General features: G+C 46.4%; 1 protein-coding gene across 2 annotated transcripts in view; it reads left to right on the forward strand.

Moving 5' to 3' along the window:
* The first annotated feature begins 9,286 nt into the window (after positions 1-9,286).
* Positions 9,287-19,004, forward strand: part of CACNG2 (calcium voltage-gated channel auxiliary subunit gamma 2) — a 51,646-nt gene continuing 41,928 nt past the window's right edge. Inside the window, exons 1-2 of one of the 2 annotated variants that reach the window (XM_039725610.1) lie at positions 9,287-9,573; positions 10,116-10,261. In XM_039725610.1, the coding sequence (XP_039581544.1) occupies positions 10,120-10,261 (142 nt within the window). In that variant the 5' untranslated portion in view covers positions 9,287-9,573; positions 10,116-10,119. Of the gene's footprint in view, positions 10,262-19,004 lie in introns of both variants that reach the window. The other variant, XM_039725609.1, reaches the window with a different exon arrangement.

Raw genomic sequence — 19,004 nt, forward strand, 5'->3', positions numbered from 1 at the left:
ACTGGTCATTCTATGTAGTACCACCCTCTCCTACCCCTCTCCATCTGGTGCTAGAGAAGAGCTTGTGCCCTGTTCAGCTGGCTAGTTCTGGCACAGAGCTGGACTGGTACAGGAGTGAGAGGGCTGTGCCTATATTGGATGTGTATCTCTGTGCTGGTGAGGAGCATCTGAGGCAGGCACCCTTTCCTCCTTTTATCAGACTGCGCTCATTTATTTTACCATCTGTTTTCCCAGTGCTGGAGATGATGCTGGGGATATGTGACTTGGGGCACTCAGGCAGAAACTGGCCTGCACAAGGCCGGCCATGTGTTTGCCTCCTAGCAATGCAGCGGTCAGCAGCAAATTCTTTGCTGCTGCCTCCTCTCAGTATGGGAGAGAGCAAGTGTGGGCCTGGGTGTGTAGGAGACACAAAGAAATTAAATGTGGCAGGGGGAGAAAGGGAGAGAGACAGTGGGGTACATGTGTATCAGCTGGAGAGAACTGTGGGAAGGAGGGACAGACAGACAGATGGGTAGAGTTGGGGAGAAGGAAGAATGGATTGAAGAGAGGGAAAAGCATACAGAACTGGGAGAGACAAAGAAACAGAGTGGCTGGGGGGCAGCAAGAGAAAGGCTGTGAAGGAAGGAAAGACAGGCAGATTTGGCAGGGTTGTGGTGTGGAAATCGATGGATTGTCTGTGGGAGAGAGATGCATGCCAGCCAGGTACTACACTCCTAGATAAGTTGATAACTACAGAGGTGGAGATAAATTCTGTGTGTGTGTTTATACAGGGCTGTGTAAGGGTGAGCTGAATGAATGGGAGTGAGGAAGGGGAGCCATAAGGAAAGAGGAGAGTGAAGCAGAGCAGCAAAAGAACAATGCTAGATAGAGATGAACCCTTGGAATGCAAACGAGCTGGCATTGGGCAGTGGGGAGGAAGGGATTTGTATGAAAAGAAGGGAGACTAACTACATTCTTGTGTTTGGGGCTGAGGTTTTCTTATTGGAACCTGAAAGAGGATGCCGGGCAGCCATCAGAGCACAATTCCCCGGTACTAAACAGAAGCATTTTTATGCATTCAGGGCTTGCTGCCAGTGACAGAGAGACCCAGTGGACCCAGGAATGTAAATGCCACTATGCTAGTGCAGACAGTTTCCTACCTGCTGAACTGCACTTTGTACCTGAGTGTTTGCAACCTGTGGACTGCCTATTTCAAGCATATCTGCTTGACTATTAGAAACTGTTTAAGATGGCAGCTCAGGTATTTATTTATCCTCCTTTCCCTTTCCTCTTGCCCTTTTCCTCACAGTGTGCTCATAATAGAAAAGGAGACATGAAAAAGTAGTGCCCAGATTCACAAGCACTTTCTTATTCCTTCTGCCTTGTTTCACAGACACCACTTTGCTTTGCTGCCTGGCTTGACCTCCCCTTCTTCCCTCTGACCATTTTTTTCTCCTTCTGTACTTTCCTCTGTTTTTTTTTTCCATCTACTTGTTTCTCTCTTCCTTCAATTTTCTATAATTTTAATTTTTTTATTGTCCCTGTGACTTCATCCCCCTTTCTCCATTGTGTTCTAGACTAGGAGCCTTGTTTCTTTCCTTCTGCTCCTTTTCTCTCTCCCCAATTCCTCCATCTCCTGTCTGTGCCTGTCTGCCTGCTTTCTCTCACTCACTGTCTGTCTCTCTTGAACTGGGTTGTGAATTCTGTTGGCATCAGAGTGGGACAAACTGTAAAACCGAGGTTCCCGGAGGGCCAGGTTGTGATAATTTTATTTTTACAATGTCCTTGGATGTGTAAAGGTGTTTGTTTGAGGGGGAGGAGCAGTGCATGTGCTCCATGTGGGAGAAGAGAGAGGAGTGCAGGCCAGAACAAATGAAGCTTATAACCAATATAGGTCAGTTGCAGAGAAGAGTCCCAGTGGTCTGTGAAATAGAGAAGTGTTTTGTCATTTCAGACTGGCTAGTGGAAAGATGGCAAATAAATAGTTTTATCTAACAGACGCAGGAAAAGGGTCCTGTCAGAGAATGCAGTAGTGATGAGCATGGGAGGAGGACCAGCTCTGTGTAGGGGATTGCTCATCTCCCAGCCGCCCCCGTTACCCAGGGAAAAAACAGCCTTTCTCCTGCTCTGAGCTGCCTACTCCTGTGTATGTTCCCATGTCTTGCCATGGACTGCAGAGCATGGCTCAGAGATGCTTCCATGTGTATCCTCTGCCAGACTAGCTCACTGTGTTAAAGATGACAACAACGGAGCAAATGAATTAGAGAAGCACAAAGGAGAACCATAATTCCACACTCTTGGAGGATGGGCTGGATGCTTGGTCAGCCTCTGCTGGGGTCAGCTGCCATAGAAACCCACATAGTGGCAAAGAGGCATCATCAAGGCCCTGAGCATGGTCTGGGGGAGCTGTATGAACTAAGTGCACTGCTGGGAATTGTTTTGCTCTGCAGTAGGCTTCTCACTTCCCATGATTTTCCACCATATAAATAAATGCTGCTTTCTGATCATGCCCAGAAATTTTCAAAAGTGGTCAGTAGCTGCAGTGAATGACTGAAAGCGTCAAATACTGATTAATCCACCATTTGGCCTTGGAATTTTTTATTTAATTTCTACCAAGAAATTTGTTGGTTTATGAGATCAAAGCTATTATGCTGAATGACATTAAAACATCAAAACAGAAATCTAGATTCTCAGAGGTGTTTGGAGCCCCTCTAAATTCGACGTGAGATGCTGACTCCTTAACACAACTGAAAATCAGGACAGTTCCTCACTGCCTAAACATGGAGTTAGAAGCCTAAATAGACTTATGTGTTTTGCTTCTTTTTTTAAAGTAGGCCTTTATTCCCAAGGCAGAGAATACCACCTCTTGACAATTTCTATCCATGGAATACTCTTCTATGCATCACCATAATGTTCCAGTCTAGCATCTGACTGGCTTAATCTGATGTGTTTAACCTACTTCCTCTATAGGAATTCACTTGAGGGATCCTAAACCATTACAATGGTAATGTGAAAACAAATCCTAGGAATACATACAATACAAGAGCTCTGTGGTCATGATATATCAGCTGACTTGCTCAGAAACAGTGTCTTAGGTACTTCTACACCTCATGGGATGCCTCCGTGACTATGTGGGACTACGGAAGTAAATCCCTCTCACATTAAAATTGGTAGCCTGTTTCTGGCATCAGTGGGATATGCTGATTCTGAATTGTCTTAGAATGCCAACTCACTGAACTCCTGAATAGGTGCTGTGATATGTGCTGCTCTTGATTTGTCCCTCTGAAAATTCAGAGGGATGAAATAGCCTATCCTAGACACTAACCATTTCTCTTCCTTTTCTTGGGATGTTCCTTCAAGAATCCTTTTAACCATAATACACTAACTGAGCACCACAGAACTTAAATGACCAATATTACTGCCCTGATACCCTAAACTATCTGACAGAAGAAAAGAGGAAAGTTTGCATAGCTGTCTTGCAGTATTGTCTGTGTCAGTACCACCCGACCTAGGAGACCAAGTCTGTCCACGGAGGAAGCCCCAGTGATACCTCTGTGGCTGCAGAGGTCTAGGTGGCAAAAGCTCATATTAGGCTTTAAATGATGATACTGAATAGATGTGGCTGCACAAGATCCTCTTGTCTGTCCCCACCTGTGCCCTTTACACTGAAGGGAAGACTGATATCCCAGGATATCGATCAGTGTCAACACAAACATCCTCACTGTATGCCTCACCTTTACCTCAGTATTTATCATTGCACTGATGCTTCCAAGGAGATTCTGAAAGCCTTTAGAAAAAATGTAAGACCTTTCTCTTTTTTCACTTATTCTCTGATTACTGTGTTTACATGGAAACACACTTTTTTTTTTTTCTTCTTTAAAAACAAAACCACAGCCCATGTACATTTCCTCGGGGGAGTTTCATAAAACTATTTGCAAAGGAATGATGACTGCTTTTAATTTGGAAGCGACCAGGAGAAACCACCCATTCCATGAGAGACAAATCAGGAGTGATGGTCTAATACAGTCAGTGGATAAATGAACAAAGGCTTTACTGGGGGCAACACAGTTATTGGTGCCCATATTTGAGGCACAAAGGCCAGTGAGACCCATTGCCTCTCTGATCTATTCTGGAGACTCTTTCCTGTGCCTTAGGCCCTAGAGCAGATTCTGATTACAAAACCTCTGCCAAAAACTTTTCACCAACTTTTTGTTGCCTGAAATATGCTTTCAGTGTTGGAGGTATGTAGATGTCAGTGGGAACTGTCTGTGCCTGGCTTTGGATATGAATGTGAACTAAAAAGAGAATTTCCATGAAGGTTCTAGGGATACAGCAAAAGAGAAGCAATAGCTGTATGCTTGTGAATAAGTGGGTCTCAAGCTGGATTTCTATGGTATATGGTTAATGCAGGGGTAAGGGAGTATAGAGGCATGTATTTATTTATACTTGAGATAGTCCAACAGGAAGGTAGCCTGGGATTATAGATTAAGTGTAGAAAAGTGTGTGTTCTGGAGAGGAAAAGTATGAGGCACAGCATCTTAGTGGGGAAGAGTGTCTTTAGTTTAGCATACTTATGTAAATACATAGGGATAGACGGGCTGGTGGGAGGGAGAATGTTCTCACAACTCTTATATTCTCTGCTAGTCATATTCGGTTTGTGTGTGTGTGTGTGTGTATATATATATATATATATACATATATATATATATATACATATGCATCGGTGCTCACTGGTGCTTTACCAAATACTAGAATTCCAGCTAGAATGACTTGTTAGCAGCCTGCCCTCTGTTAGAGCTAATGGGTTGCAGGTATTGATTTTTTTCTATTTCTATTGATTAGGAGGCTGCTGTACATACAAACCTTAGCATAGCATGGAAAGAGAAAGGGAGGCAAAACAGTTCACATTGCAGCAACTCATCATGGCGGAAAATTCATCCTGGTATCTCAGCCTTCTCCTATCTCTTCTGAGTAGAGAAGGAAGGCATTCCTTTTTTGCAGAAATCAACCCTCAGAGCTCATGAGAGGACACTTTTTGTTTCCCAACCGTCTTCAAATATACCACTCAATGGAAGAAAATGTGTGTAAGAAAAAGCAAAAAAGGAGTCTCGTGGAAAGCACAGGAGTTGTAGCTTCAATCTGAAACACTTATCTTGGGTACCCAATTCATTCATAACAGCACCCAGATCCCACTAAAATCAGCACAAACACTTTCACTTTGGTGTGCTTTAGGAACACGTTCTGGATTTTTCAGTGCCTCTGCAAACTAATGAGCATGTTACTTTGTAGGGGTGCTGTGAGGCTAAATGAACCATTTGTACAAGATTTAGCTTGGAAGAGGACATAAGTGAGAAACTGAGGCACTGCTGTATGGCAGCATTAAAATCTCATACTTGGTTCCTGCCAGAGTCCACTCCTGTCTATCACAAGAGTTTTTTTAGGCACTCTCAGGGCAGAACCCACACCTATTTTGCATGGAAATCTGCTCATCTTAATTGATATACCTCCATATCCTGTATCTCCCTTCCTCTTTAATTTCTGGTCTCAGGGTTACATTAGAGATGACTTTGCTGTAGTACTGATTGTCTGATGTTTAAACTGTGTTGTTGATCTTTAAGTTACATGAACCTGAAGATAAGAAGAAAGGCCCAGGAAGGCTTTTTCCATCTGCATTTATCTCCTTATGTCTATCATCTCCATCTCTAGCTCCTTCACCTGCAAGTCTCTGGCAAAACCCACAAGTCTTCTTTCCATAGCTTTCTAGTTTGTTGAACTGGTCTAAGAAAACCACCAGTATGCAGATATGATGTGAATAATGTTTCTTAAGTGCTTGGGACCCTCTGCTTTGGATGGGAGTAATGACTGCTCTGATCACCCCCTCTACTTCGTGGCTTTTTTCTTCCCCAGTAAAATATCTTACATTTTAATTTTCTTTATACACCATATCTCATTTCTCTCTTCTCACCCCCATTGGCTTCCAGTTCTATGATCATCACCCTAACCCCAGTTTATTTTTTCTAACATCTCCTCTGCTAGTGCATTTCCCTATTAACACCTCTGCTCTGCCTGCAAATGCAGCTGCACCAGCTCTATCTCCTTTACAGCTCGTTACAACAGCTCCTTCTCAGCTGGCCTCCCCAGGATGAAGATTCCTAGATCCAATTTTTATACACTATTGCTGTTTGATTTTATCCTATGTGCCAAAGAGCTCCACTGCAGCACTCAATCCACAAACACTATTCAGTCTCATTACCATCCTATGGAGTTGCTTCCGACTTTGTGCCCTTCATCTCGCTTCCTGCATCTTTCTTGTGCCCCTTTTTTTCCTACAGCACTGCCCCTTCTCTCCACAAATAGCAGCACTCTTGGTTTGCCATTGGAAGCAGACTTCCTGTGGCTCCCTGTCTCATCAGCTTCTCATTTCAAGTAATTTAAAATGTAATTTAAAATCTCTCTATTTCCTCCAGACTATTAATTTCTCTCTCCTTACTCTTCTATAGATGTCATTCTGTGTTGCACTATTCAGAAGATGCAACTGTTGTAAAAATCTGCCACAGTGGTTTTATTCTGTATTCTTGTTTTGTATTATGACTTTTAATGATTCTTTGTAGGAAAGACAAAATCTCAGCACAACATCTAACCACAGCACAAGCAGTCACACAGGACAGTCTGGCATTTGCATTGCCTTTGTTCCATTCTTCTCCTGTGGCATTTAGAACTGTAGAGGGATTATTGTGAATGGTCTAAGAGTATATAAGTAGGGTAGCAGGAAGAGAATTATTTCTGGAAATTGGGAAGTGTGAGGCAGGAAGCCATATTAGTTCTGAGCCTGAGATGTACTGAGCACTCATAGGTCTGACTTCTGTTAGCCAGAGATTATAGAAATTGCCACCCTGAAAATGTGGCCTTCTTACACTGGCAATTTCTTTGGGGAGAAAATGGCCTTCTCTTGTTGCTGTAATACACTATTTGAGAGTACAGAGTAATAGAAGAGCCAACCTTCCTTGGAAATATGAGGTCCAGATTTCCAGAGTGGTTTTCTTGTCCACACATGAGATGTTTGTGCCTGATGGATTTAAGTGCAAGAATAGCCAAATGAAGATTTTTCTTCCTCAGAATCTTTCAGACTCCTGGCTCAGGCTTTCTATCTTTCTTTGAAGAATGAGAAGATTTGAATATTGGGGTGGGGTTGGAAAGGAACAGCCACTAACACAAAAACAAAATGCTCAGAGCCCCAAGAATTATTTATTCTTCACTTATGCCTTCCTCTTCAAGGCCCCTTCCCTCTTTCAGGAGATATATAAGGGGAGGAGAGGTCCTTGGATGATCTTCCCTAGCTTTCCAAGCTAAGAGCCTCATGGAGCCTCCTCAACCTAGGTCATCCCTTATAGAGCCATAACCTCCCACCAGCTCAGGGGTGCTCTCCACATCCCTCAGCCTCCCAAGTTCCTTTGCAGCAAGGACAACAGTTCAGAGAGCCTGCCCACAAACTACCATCCTCCACATTCTTGCAGCAGACTGTACTCAGAGTACTAAAAATGCAGAGTACAATATGCACCTGCCCCCTTGTTCATCCCCAGCTGTTCAACAGTTCCAGGGTACCGAAAGACCCCCCCCAGCTCCAATGGCAGAGGGCAAGGCTAGGATTCCCCCACATGAACTAGGTGCTATGTTTGTCCACAAAGAATATTTCAGTGATCTCAACCTGCACTTTCTTCTATGACCTCTCCCTTTTTCTGCCTTCCCTGGGGCCTCTTCTGCCTGCTAGTGGTGATTTGCATATGGCTGATGCTGGACACCATGAGTGCTTGCTGGTAAACACCTCTACCTCAGTCTCAGCTGTGAGGGCAGCCTGAATTGTGCCCTCCAAATGGGAGAAATGACCCAGGGTCTGTAGGGCAGCCAGTGGCCCCCTGACTGCTTGCTATAGAGCCTTTCATGTCCATGAGTCCCGGGACAGATTGTCCTGGAAAGGCAGTCCCAGTCTGCACCCAGAGAGGGAGTAGGGAGAAGAGGTAACTGGAGTTATGAAATTGCAGCATGGCTGAAGCTCTCCAACTGGTTCAACTTCCCAGCACCCCCTTCCCCCAGCACTGCTCCCCTGCATAGAACAGCAGTGAACCTAAAGCAGATCTTCTGGTCTAATTTTTCACTGAACAATGAATCTGATCAGAGAGAAACAAAATCGGTAGCATCAAGAATTAGATTATTTCTTTTCTTCATGATTGTTGCATTAATGAGCAGCTACATGTATAGTACCAGGAGGTGACTAATGTAATTAACCTGGTGTAATGATACTGCTGAGGAAAAGAGAGAGGATTATGACATACTTAGATGTCAGTGTTGCACAATTTTATATGTGTTCCCTGTACTATCGGGTTGTGTCTGACACAGAAAACTTAAGCAGTGATAGATTTCAGTCTGCATCCATTCAGCTCATGCGTCTTTCTGTGTAAAATGAGGATGTGAAAGGTGGATTGCTTTCCCAGGGTTGAGGGGGTGGAGGTATTCAATTTTGGTGGTGTCTTTCCTTAACAAAATGATACTAATTATCATAAATCGTCCTTTCTCATGAAGAATCTTCCCAAAATGTCTGCTTCTTGGCGCAGGCATTGGGATTTCAGTGAAATCCCCGAAGACAAAGTAAGAACACGGGGATCCACACAACACTGGTCAGGGGGAGGCAGAGGGACAGAAAACGAGCAACACCAAGACATATGCAACTTGCAGCAAACCCGAGAAGAGTGAAGAGCAAGCACTTAAAAATCATAACAACAGCAATAAGAGCATAAATACATGCTTATTTTTAAATTACCCTTCCACGTTACATTTCACCCGCCTCCTGGGCAGAGAAACGGCTGACTGAAGTTTTGTGCGGGTCTAACTGCGGTGTGCGGGTCGCACTCGCAGCTCCGGGTACCTACGGCGGGGATGCGAAGGAGGCTGAGCTGGGGGGCGGCGGTGGGGGGGAAAAGCCGGTGAGCGAGGGAGAGACCCAGCGCCGTCTTGCCCTGGGCTCCGCGGCAAGGGCCGCGGGGAAGCGACCCTTGCCGGTGCCGGTGCCGGTGCCGGCAGCGGCGGGCGAGGCGCAGGGCGGGGGCAGGCTGCCCCCCCGCCCCTCGCTGCCTGCCTGCTGCCTGTGCCTGCCCGCGCAGAGCGGAGCGGGGCGGAGGAGGAGGGAGGCTGCCGCCCGCGGATGCTGGGGCGCGGGCGGCGCGGGCAGGGCGGGCGGCGCGGGCAGGGAGCTGTCCTTCAGCACCGCGGGCCGCGGAGCGCTCCGCCCGCACCGCCGCCCGGGGAGCCCTCTCTCCTCGCCCACCTCCGCCGGGAGCGAGCGCCGCGGCTGTGCGGAAAAGCCATGGGAGGCAAGACCTCGGCACCTGTTCAGCTGAAATCAAGGGCTTACAGTATACTGGGCACTCTGGCTTGGTGGTAGGAGCGAGCAAAAGGAAGGAGAAGCAAGCGAGAAAAAGTGAGAGAGGATTGGAGCGATTGCCGCTGCCGGGAAAAAAAAAATAAAAACCCAAGGAAGATAACTGGGAAGGAAAAGGATTTTCATGGCGCAGGCTGCAGAGCTAAGCAAGAAGACTGAAGGTTGCATCTCTGCTCTTACAGTCTCTAACTGTCTAGGTCCAGATAATGAGAGATTGTGTTGAGGATGCTGCTGCTGCTCCCCTGTTCACTGTGGAAGCCATCTCCAAATTAGCCATTACATATGGAAACTGGAGACCAGAATTTTAGAAAAAGGGATTAAGGCGTCTCATTTTGGGGGGGGTTCTCTCTTTATTTGTTTGGTTTTTCTTGGTTCTTTTCTCTCTTCTTTTTTTCTTTTTCCTTTTTCCTTTTTTTATATTTCAACCAGAACGTTTCCGATTTAAAAGGCAAGCCTCTTCCCGTGTGGTCTTTCTAATTTACACTCTTTTCCGTGGGCTTTCTTACCTCCCTTTTTTGATATCTATCTCTCTCTCTATACCCATTATATTATTAGTCGGAATTATTATTCTTTTATTTTATTAAACACACACACCCCAAGAATCAGAAGGCGGTTGGGTATTTGTATAATGAAGAATTATGGGGCTCTTTGACAGAGGTGTTCAGATGCTTTTAACCACCGTTGGTGCTTTCGCTGCCTTCAGCCTGATGACCATAGCTGTGGGGACCGACTACTGGCTTTACTCCAGAGGGGTTTGCAAGACTAAAACTGTCAGTGAGAACGAAACCAGCAAAAAGAACGAGGAAGTCATGACCCATTCTGGATTATGGAGAACCTGCTGCCTAGAAGGTATTTGATTCTGGACCTCCACACACCCCCTCTCCCACCACCCCACGTTTCTCCCTCCTCCCCCCAATAAATCCCTCCACATTCCACCATTTTCTCACTTCATTCCTTTTGCGGTGGATTGAGAGTGGTGGGCTCAGTTACTCAGAGCACAGAGGCAAGAAGACAGGCAAAACATTCACTGTTCTGTTCCCTTTTCCTTCTTTCCCACCCTCCCCGCTCCCACCTTCTCCAAAAATTCACTTCCTCCCTCCAACTAGAATGATGTGTGTGTTACAAAACCACCGAGAGATCCTTTCAAAAAGCAACTGTGCAGTCTGCCTGTCTTCAGCTTGTTTGTATTGCCTGGGTAAGCAATGCCAAAATGCTGTGTTATTGCTGTGCTCCGGCTGCAACCAGAGAGTGAAATAATTGCTCTCTTTGCAAAAGGGTTATTTGCAAAGACAAGACTGTGAGTGAGGGGCAATGTGGGGAGGACGTGATTGCAAAGCACTTTGGATGCAATTTAGTTCACTTTAGGAAGGAAAAAGAAAGAAAGGGAAGCAACCGTGTTCTGTCCAAAATGTCTCATACAGAATGATACCAGTCATCTCAAACAGAGTTCAGAGCATTTTGTAATGTCTGTAGGCAACCACATCTCACTGGGCTGGATGCAGAGGGGTCTAGTTGGCCACTGACTGGTTTGGTTCGGGGCTGGGGTTTTTCCCCAGTTTGTTTGGTTTTGGGAGGTGGGTTTTGTTTGGGGTTTTTTTTAAGGTTTATGGTAAAGGCTTAAAATAAACAAGTCTCTGAATGGAGAAATCAGCTGAAGTCTGATGTGGTGAAACTGAACAGCAACTCAGTGACATGTCTGATGACAGAAGAGACACCACTGCAGCCAACTTCTGGAATCAGACGTTCTAAAGGGAGAGGGAAAGAAAAGAGGGGCCAGTGATTCGCTTTTAAATATGTGTTGCTGAGTACAGCTATTGGCGTACGTGTGGGCTGGGGAGGTGGTCTTCAGCCTGTGCTGGAGGGAGAGGGGCAACCGATGTAAATGCACGGTTTATGTTACACACGTAGTGAGGAGAGAGTGAGCGAACAGGAGCGCACATTACAGCCCGTTGTGAGAGCCCTGTTTGTGAATCAGCTCCCAGCTGGACGGTGGGCTGCCGGGGGTTCGTGGACATCCAGGGATAAGATCGGTGTCTGCCGGTGTCCACCGGAGCTGGGTGTGCCTGGAGCTCCCTGTCGGGAGAGAATGGCAAGTGGGTACCGCAGAAATTATTTTCTTAACCCGGCACTGGGAGGTGGAAGGCAGGGGGAAGGGGGATATAAACTATGTATGTTTTGATGTCCCTCACCAAAGAAAGCTAAAGCTGCTGTTTGGAAATGGTTGTGTCCAGGAAGAAGCGTGAATTTCCCCCCCGTTCTTGGTGCAAATGGTTGAGTGATGGCTGGACATGTTTTGAATAGCTAAGTGACTTCATTGAGCGATGGTCTATTTGACGCATACTGCATTTAGTGCCCTTTGTCAACCCAAACTGCTGCCTTTTAACATATCCTGCAGAGGAGCTCTATGCTGAATACTATATGCTGTATCCACGCCAGAAAATCAATAGCAGTAAATTAATGGGGGATGTTTTAAACACACTTGCTCACATACACTCACAGATTTCCTGCAAATAGATAAATACATAGAGTTATATATTAATAAAAAATGAAAAGCCTTTCACACAGATATTCATTACAACCAGGGAAGGAGACATCTCCTTAATTAAAAATTAATGAGAGAGAGAGGGGGAAAAAAAAAGCCCAAATGCAAAGCTATGCAGGGAAGAGAGGCTGCAGGGATGAACTCCCTTCCTGAGCCATGTCCCCAAGCTGGAGGGCGGAGGGAGGCTGGGGCTGAGATAGAAGGTATGAGGACCCCAGCCAGGAGAGGCAGTGAATTCAGATCATGTCTATCTGCCCACAGAGCCGTACCCAGAGGGACGCGGTCTGAGGGGGAGGAGGAAGGGGCGGGTGAGGTTTGTCAGATTGGAGGAGCTCAGGGCTCCTTCTCCTTTACATCTGACAGGACCCCACAGGCACTGTTGAGAAGTGGCTTGCATGGCAAAAGAATGTGCCAGGATGCTTCCAATTAAAAGCTTTGAAGTGCCCCCAGCCCCCACAATGTTGCGCTGCCAGCCCAGGTCCCCTGCCCTCCCTGCTGATGCTCTCCAGTGGGCTAAAACCATAGCCCTTCAAGAACAGTATGAAATTCAGCCTGGGCACAACCTGCATGGCCCTGGCAGGGTGCTCTCACTCACCCCACACACATGAGGGTCGGGCTGGCCCAAACCCCCAGCTCCTGAATGCTGGGCAGCAGCAGCAAATGGGGTAAGAGGGTGCAATGCACCACAGGGGAGCTGACCCCAGCCCTGAGTGCCTTGCCTGAAGGCACAGGTTGCACTAAAACTTGGATAAAGACTTGGTTTCAAGAGCATCTCAGCAGAAGGCAAAACCATCCCCATGGGCACACGCTGAGCAGGGCCTGAGCATGGATTTGCCTCGTGAGGTGACACGGCATAGGTTTGGCACTGCCACTGCTGGGATGCCTCTGCTTGGCTTCCCACAGCCTCACAGCCTGCTTGGGGTGGTGGCTGTCACTCCCTTGGTCCCAGGACAGCACAGCCAAATATCCCTACCAGCCCTTGAATGGCAGGGCTCTTACTGTCATGTCTGATCAACTTAGTCAGGGGGTATCTTCTTTCTTGTCATAAGGAATCAGAACAGTATCCCTGGTTGATTCCCTCTCCTTGGTGAAAGATTTCTGCTGGTGAACAGGAAAGGGAAGGATGCAGCAAAGGCTCCTTTCCCCCATGATACATAGAGTGGGTTGATTTATGGAGGGAAGCACTTGGTCTCAGGAGGCTGTAAAAAGGACAAAAACCTTGGGTCTGTGCACAGCCTGCCCACGGTGTGGCAGAGGCACCTGATAAAGGGTGTGGGGCAGACACTCTTCTCCCTGGGGTAGATGTCAGGGCAGGTCTATACAGTGAGGGGAGGCAGTGAAGAGGAGGGCAAGAGGCTTTGTAACAAGAAAAGAATCAAAGGAGGAGTTCAAACTGCCATCTGCTACTGGTAGGAAGCCTCTGATAATGTTGCCTTCATTTCTAGAAACGTGGAGGAATGCTGGCATTAGTCAACACTGTAGGCTGTCAGAGATGGTGGACACCTCATGTTCAAGTTATCATACTAAATTGTCTTTTCTCTTCTTGGCCAAGAGATCCTGTAACAAAAATGGATTTGAGTACTTATCTTGGGCCCTATGCACAAATACATCATCGTCAGAATTGCAAGTTCCTCTTGGAGAATTTGGTTCCCAGGCTTTCAGTTTCTGGGTTTCCCCTCTCTTCAGTCATTCTATTCCCTGTAAGAATCTGTGTCTGAATTCCCTACAATGGACTTTCAGTCAACACTTTCAGATCTTTGTATTACTTCAAAGGAGAGTGTAATTTGGGAAATTCCTCCTCTCTTGGGATTTCTTCCCCCCTTTCTTGTGTCCTACAGTGATCCCCTGCTCCATGGTGGGACTCAAGCAGACAGGTGGTGTCAGTTCACATTACTGCAGATCATGCTTCTGATTTTTTCCCTAATCTTCCTCCAGAAGATCCTCTCTTAAACTTTGGGGTTGCCCAGATATGTCTCTGAGCCATTCAAAAGTCTCTGCCCTTCAAGAAAAATGTTTTTTCTCAGCCCTTTAGCTGTATAGGCACAAAACATACATGAACACTGAACAATTGAGATCTGCAAGCTCATGCCCCACATGGAATGCTGCACCTCTTACAACTTCGAAATGGCTGCAGATATTCCAGCCTAATTCCTTCTTGGCACTGAATGTTTTAAAACCACTTTTTATTATGAGCGATGCCTTGTCTAATTCTTTCATTAGCTCCTGTAGATCTCCTAGAGGATCTCAAAAAGTGAGGGACGATGCCTTATCAGGGTCTTATGAAGCAAGAAAATGAAACGTATTTCGTATCTGTAGGTTATTGGTTTTGTCATGTTGTCATTATTATTAAGAAACTGATAGGTCTGGGAGGCTTTTGTACTGAGAAGGCGGGAGAGAGGAGTCCAGGGCAGGCAGGCATGAGTGATGCACATGGGGTTAGACATCCCTGTAGATCTGACTGGTGTGAAGGCAAGTAATTGAATGGATGTTGGTGGAGAAAATAATTCCTGCCTAGAGACCCTTCCCAAGGAGAATTAATGAGCTGATCTGTTCCCTTTCCAGCTTGTTATATCTGAACAGTGCATGAGAGCTAAGTGCAGATTCAGTGTTTGCAAAAATGAAGAGCTGACAGCAAAGTGAGGCAGGGCACAGGAGTGGACAAGCTCCTGCCAGACGATTCTGGCGCTGCGTCGCTTCCTTTCACTGACTTCTCCCACTGCTGTTTGTTCCTGGTGCACCTCTTTCCTTTCACATCCATTTTATGTGTAGGTTTTTTTCCCTGTTTTCCCTCTTACCTTTCATGATTTTATTTCTTTCAGACGTTGTTTCCTGTCAGTGTCCCTAGTTTTGCTCTCAGAATTGCCTGCCGTCCTACTTCCAAGGATCCACAAATCTACAAAGGATCTTTTCCTTTCATCCTTGCTGACCTAATCCAGGGCCTTATCTGAAAATTCAGTGGGTGTAGCAGTAGATTAAATAAGGGTCTCCATGTCTTCACAGTTCAGGACCAGGAGCATCCTAGCCCAGCTGTGAGATGCAGCAGGAGGAAATGACCAGGCACAGAGCTGATTGTTGCTGGCATTGCATCTGCTGGGGAAAAAAGAGATTCAGAGCTGGGTAAAGGCCTTGGGTAAAGAAGAAGACAAAGGATTTTAAAAAGTGGGATGGCAGATGGTGAGGAAGAATTACTCAGGATCCCAGACTTGGGTAGGTTTGGTTCTCCTCTCACCTTAAATTCACACCTGACCGAAGTCACAGAGAAGGCAGGGATTTGAGGGGTTGAGACCTGCAAGCTCAGCTCCTTTGTAAGATTTGACAAGGAAATGCTGTTCTTCACTAGTGAGTTGCTAGAACAGACTTCTAAATTGCTTTTAAATTATGAATCTTCCTGCTGAGAGAGAAAGAGGAATGGGTTAATACTGTCCTGAAATGCACCAGAAATTGCCTTGCTGAAAAGAGTGAGAGTGAAATGCAGTGGGAGGGACATGGAGGTTCAGTGTGGCAGCAGTAATGTATAAAGAAATTACACAGAGATAGAACAAATGTCTCTTTGCCAGGGAGACCAGGAGCTATTCCTATCTAATGCTTTCCTTTTAACCCATCCCTTTCCCCATGCAGCCCTCTGAGCCCCTGTCTCACTTGGTTGCGGTTTGGTATGATCTAAGCAAGAGTTTTGGGGGAGGAGAACCACTGAGGTTTGACAGCAGAATCTCCATATTTATTTAATTTAAAAGCAGTAGCGAGGCGGTTGCCGGGGGGAGCAGGGAACATTTCAGGCTCTCAGATGGCTCTGCCCCCTGCCCCTGTTTTAAGAGCAGATTCCCAATCAAGCATACCCGGTTTATCCCAGGGGGAGCCCTCGCTGCTCCATTCTGCGCTGCTTCTCCCTTCCATATCGCACTCCTTGTCAGGGGATGTGCTGCTGCCTTCCTTCCACGGGCACGAAACCTTCCCCCTTGCAGGGGGCTCTCAAGGAGAGCAGGGGGCTGCTGCTGGAGGAATGGGTTACAGCAGGCTTCCTGCTTCCTGCCCTCCCTGCTCAGCCCCCAATCCAAGGCAGCAGCCACCCAGTTAGGCAGCCACTGGTTAGGCATCTGCAGAACGTAATGTAAATACAATACACCTAAAAGTTATTTTTCTCTTGCCTATATAACCTCAGCTTTTCCCTCACCCTCCATCTTTGACTCATTCTATCCATCTCCATTTTAATTTGTTCTCGTTTCCCTCCCCTGTTTTTCCTCTTTATTTTTCCCTTTCATCTTTATGTCTCTTCTGTGCTTTCTCTCAAAAGCATCTTCTCCTTCATTATTTCTCCCTGTTTGTCTCCAAGTTCTCTGAGGCCCATCCCCCTTGCTCTGTTATATTATCCTATCTTATATTATCCTATCCTCTGTTATATTGTCTTGCCCTTTTCTCCTGCTGTCACATTTCTCTATCCTCTTTCCTCTTCTCCCTGCCATCATTTCCTCCTGTCTTTACCCCATCTTACATATAGTCATTCTCTCCACCTAAAGGACCCCACTCTTTTGGAGCTGTGCTGCTTGTGTACTCTAAATAAACACTTTTCCAGCCTCTTTCTGGCTGTCCCCCTCCTCCTTTCTCCAGTCACTGCCCCCTCCTCAAAGCAGCATATGACACCAGTTGCTCTCTCCTCTTAGAAGCAGCCCAGCTACGTCTGAGGGGGGTGAGAGCCGAGCCCTCCCTCTGCTCCCCTCATTGCTCACTGCCTGTGGTGAAGCCAACCTCCCTCCACTTTGCTGCCTCCAACTCCCATGGCCGGAGGGCTCACTGGCAGCTCAGCTGATGAGCTGGCGCATCTGTGTGCAGCCAGCAACTGGGCTGGAAGGAGCTCATGGCAGCCCTAAATGCCCTCCCTGGCAACCCTCAGACATGCATCAGGCTAGGAACCAAATGAAAAATAAGGGTCTCTCAAGCCATAACCCTGGGGCAGTTGATGTGCACTGCAGTGAAGGATCTCTGGTTGTCAGGGAGAAGTCTCAGTGAGCAGTGGTCCTTTTTGAATGGTTTTTAGGGGAATGGTTTTCTATGAGATTCTCAGGAATACCTAAGGTGGGGAGGTGAATGGAGCTGGGAGCTCCAAGCCCCATGGTTGCCTGAATGAATCTCAGTGAGGAGGGGCAGAGGATATCACTGGCTGGTGAGAAAAGGGGGACTGTGTACCATGCAGGGCTCTACACGAACCATGGTGACTCACTGGCTGCCAGAAATGGGGACACTGCTGTTAATGGTCTATTGCAGCACATGGCTGCAGACAGAAAACCCACCACGAGCAAGTCCCCAGGCATAAGGAGTAAAGCAAAGGGGACAGCAGAGAGTGCAGGAGCAAGGCTACCCAAGGGTGGGATGTTGCATAGTCAGAATAGGGTTCATAAAAGGAGGACAGGGACAAGGAAGAGTAGGAATGTTGTGTATGAAGGATAGGCATGTTTGCCTGGAAAAGGAGGTGAACGAGAGGGAAAGTGACTGGATTGTGTTGAATAATGAATGGACTAGAGAAGGTGGATCAGTAGCTCTTGATTTCCCCATTTTGTAACACACAGACAAGAGGACCTGACATGAGTCACAGGAGACCCAGTTAAAGCTTTCTCATTTGATGCATATCAGGGCTGTGGAGCTCACTGCCACTGGAGCTCTCATGGCCAAGATTTTAACAACATTTAGCAAGCAAGTGGGCATTTACGACAGAGTTCACGAAAATTAAGCATCCTCCTAATGGATGTGAACAGCATTTTGGGTGTTTTGTAATTCAGCAATTAAGCCAGTCGCCATAAAAACGAGGATAACATTTCACAAGGGCAGTCTATCCCCTATCTGACTGCCATGTGGTTCTTGCCTCTTCCCTGAAACATTTGTCAAGGATTAAACAGAGCTCAGATTTACTTAGTCTGGCATTTCTTTTGTTTCTAGACGCTATGCTGTGCAGTTGCAATGTAAGATGCAAACTAGGCCTGCATTTCTGCTGGTGTCAATGACTGCCCTAATTTGACAAATTAACAGTGAGTTTAGGTATTTCTATCATATTTTGCTAGGAAGGATCTAGGATAGAGAGCAATTAAGAGCATATGGAATTAAGTGGAGTCTTTTTTCTTCACACCCCAGGGTATAAAGTAAGTAGCTGGCAATGAAGGTGCTATATATGTGCAAAGAATTATTATTGTTGAAGTCCCTGCTTCCCAGAAAGCAATAGGCTTTGGGTCTCTTTGATGCTATCACAACTAAATTAGAAACAAGGTTGTCTCTTTCCTCTTGTATCTGTGGAAATGATTACTGCACCAGCATCTGATGACGTACAGCACTGGAGTGTTTCTATGCACAAGAGATGGAGCCCAATTCTCCCCTTGTTGCTCTGATGTAACCTCGGTGACTCGGATGGAGGCACGCTGCTTACGCTGCCTGTGTGGGCAAGGGGAGAGCGAGGCTCAGGAAGGGCTGTGCGTGCTTTCAACATCCATGGCCCCAAGGTCACCGCGTGTCCCCGCTCCGCCAGTGACGTACCCAACAAACCAGGGGCTAAATTCACTTCTAGTCTGAGCGGGTGCGACAGCCCCAAAGGTAATGAGATTCTGCATTTATTTATGCCAGCTGTTCACCAAGTCCAGCAGTTCCTTTTTTAACTATTCCCATTTTCATCATCTTTCACCATCATTAGGAAAATTCAACTTGGCTGCTCTTCCTATGGGGCAAAAATTCCATACAGATTCCTCACCTTGAATGGGTGAGTGTGTAAAATGGCAGAGGTGATCATGAACTTGCTGGCATTCACTTTTCTCTTTCTCTTCTTTCTGCATTTCTATGTTTATCTGAATCTCTCCTTTTTATTGACAGCTTTCTGTCTCCCAGACCCATTTTTTCTCCTTGTGTTACAGAAAAGCTCTCCCATAAAATTCCAAACTACTCAATCAGAGTTTTCATACCAAGCCCTGCAGGACAGGTGAAAGCCACTTCTGTTTCTGTGGCACAGGCGACTAAAGTATTTATACTAGCTTCCTACCAAATCTATAACTCCCCAGAGAAGCATAAGGACTTTAT

The sequence above is a fragment of the Passer montanus genome, unplaced genomic scaffold (genome assembly GCF_014805655.1).
Source record: "Passer montanus isolate IOZ18808 unplaced genomic scaffold, ASM1480565v1 scaffold55, whole genome shotgun sequence".
NCBI classification, from domain to species: domain Eukaryota; kingdom Metazoa; phylum Chordata; class Aves; order Passeriformes; family Passeridae; genus Passer; species Passer montanus.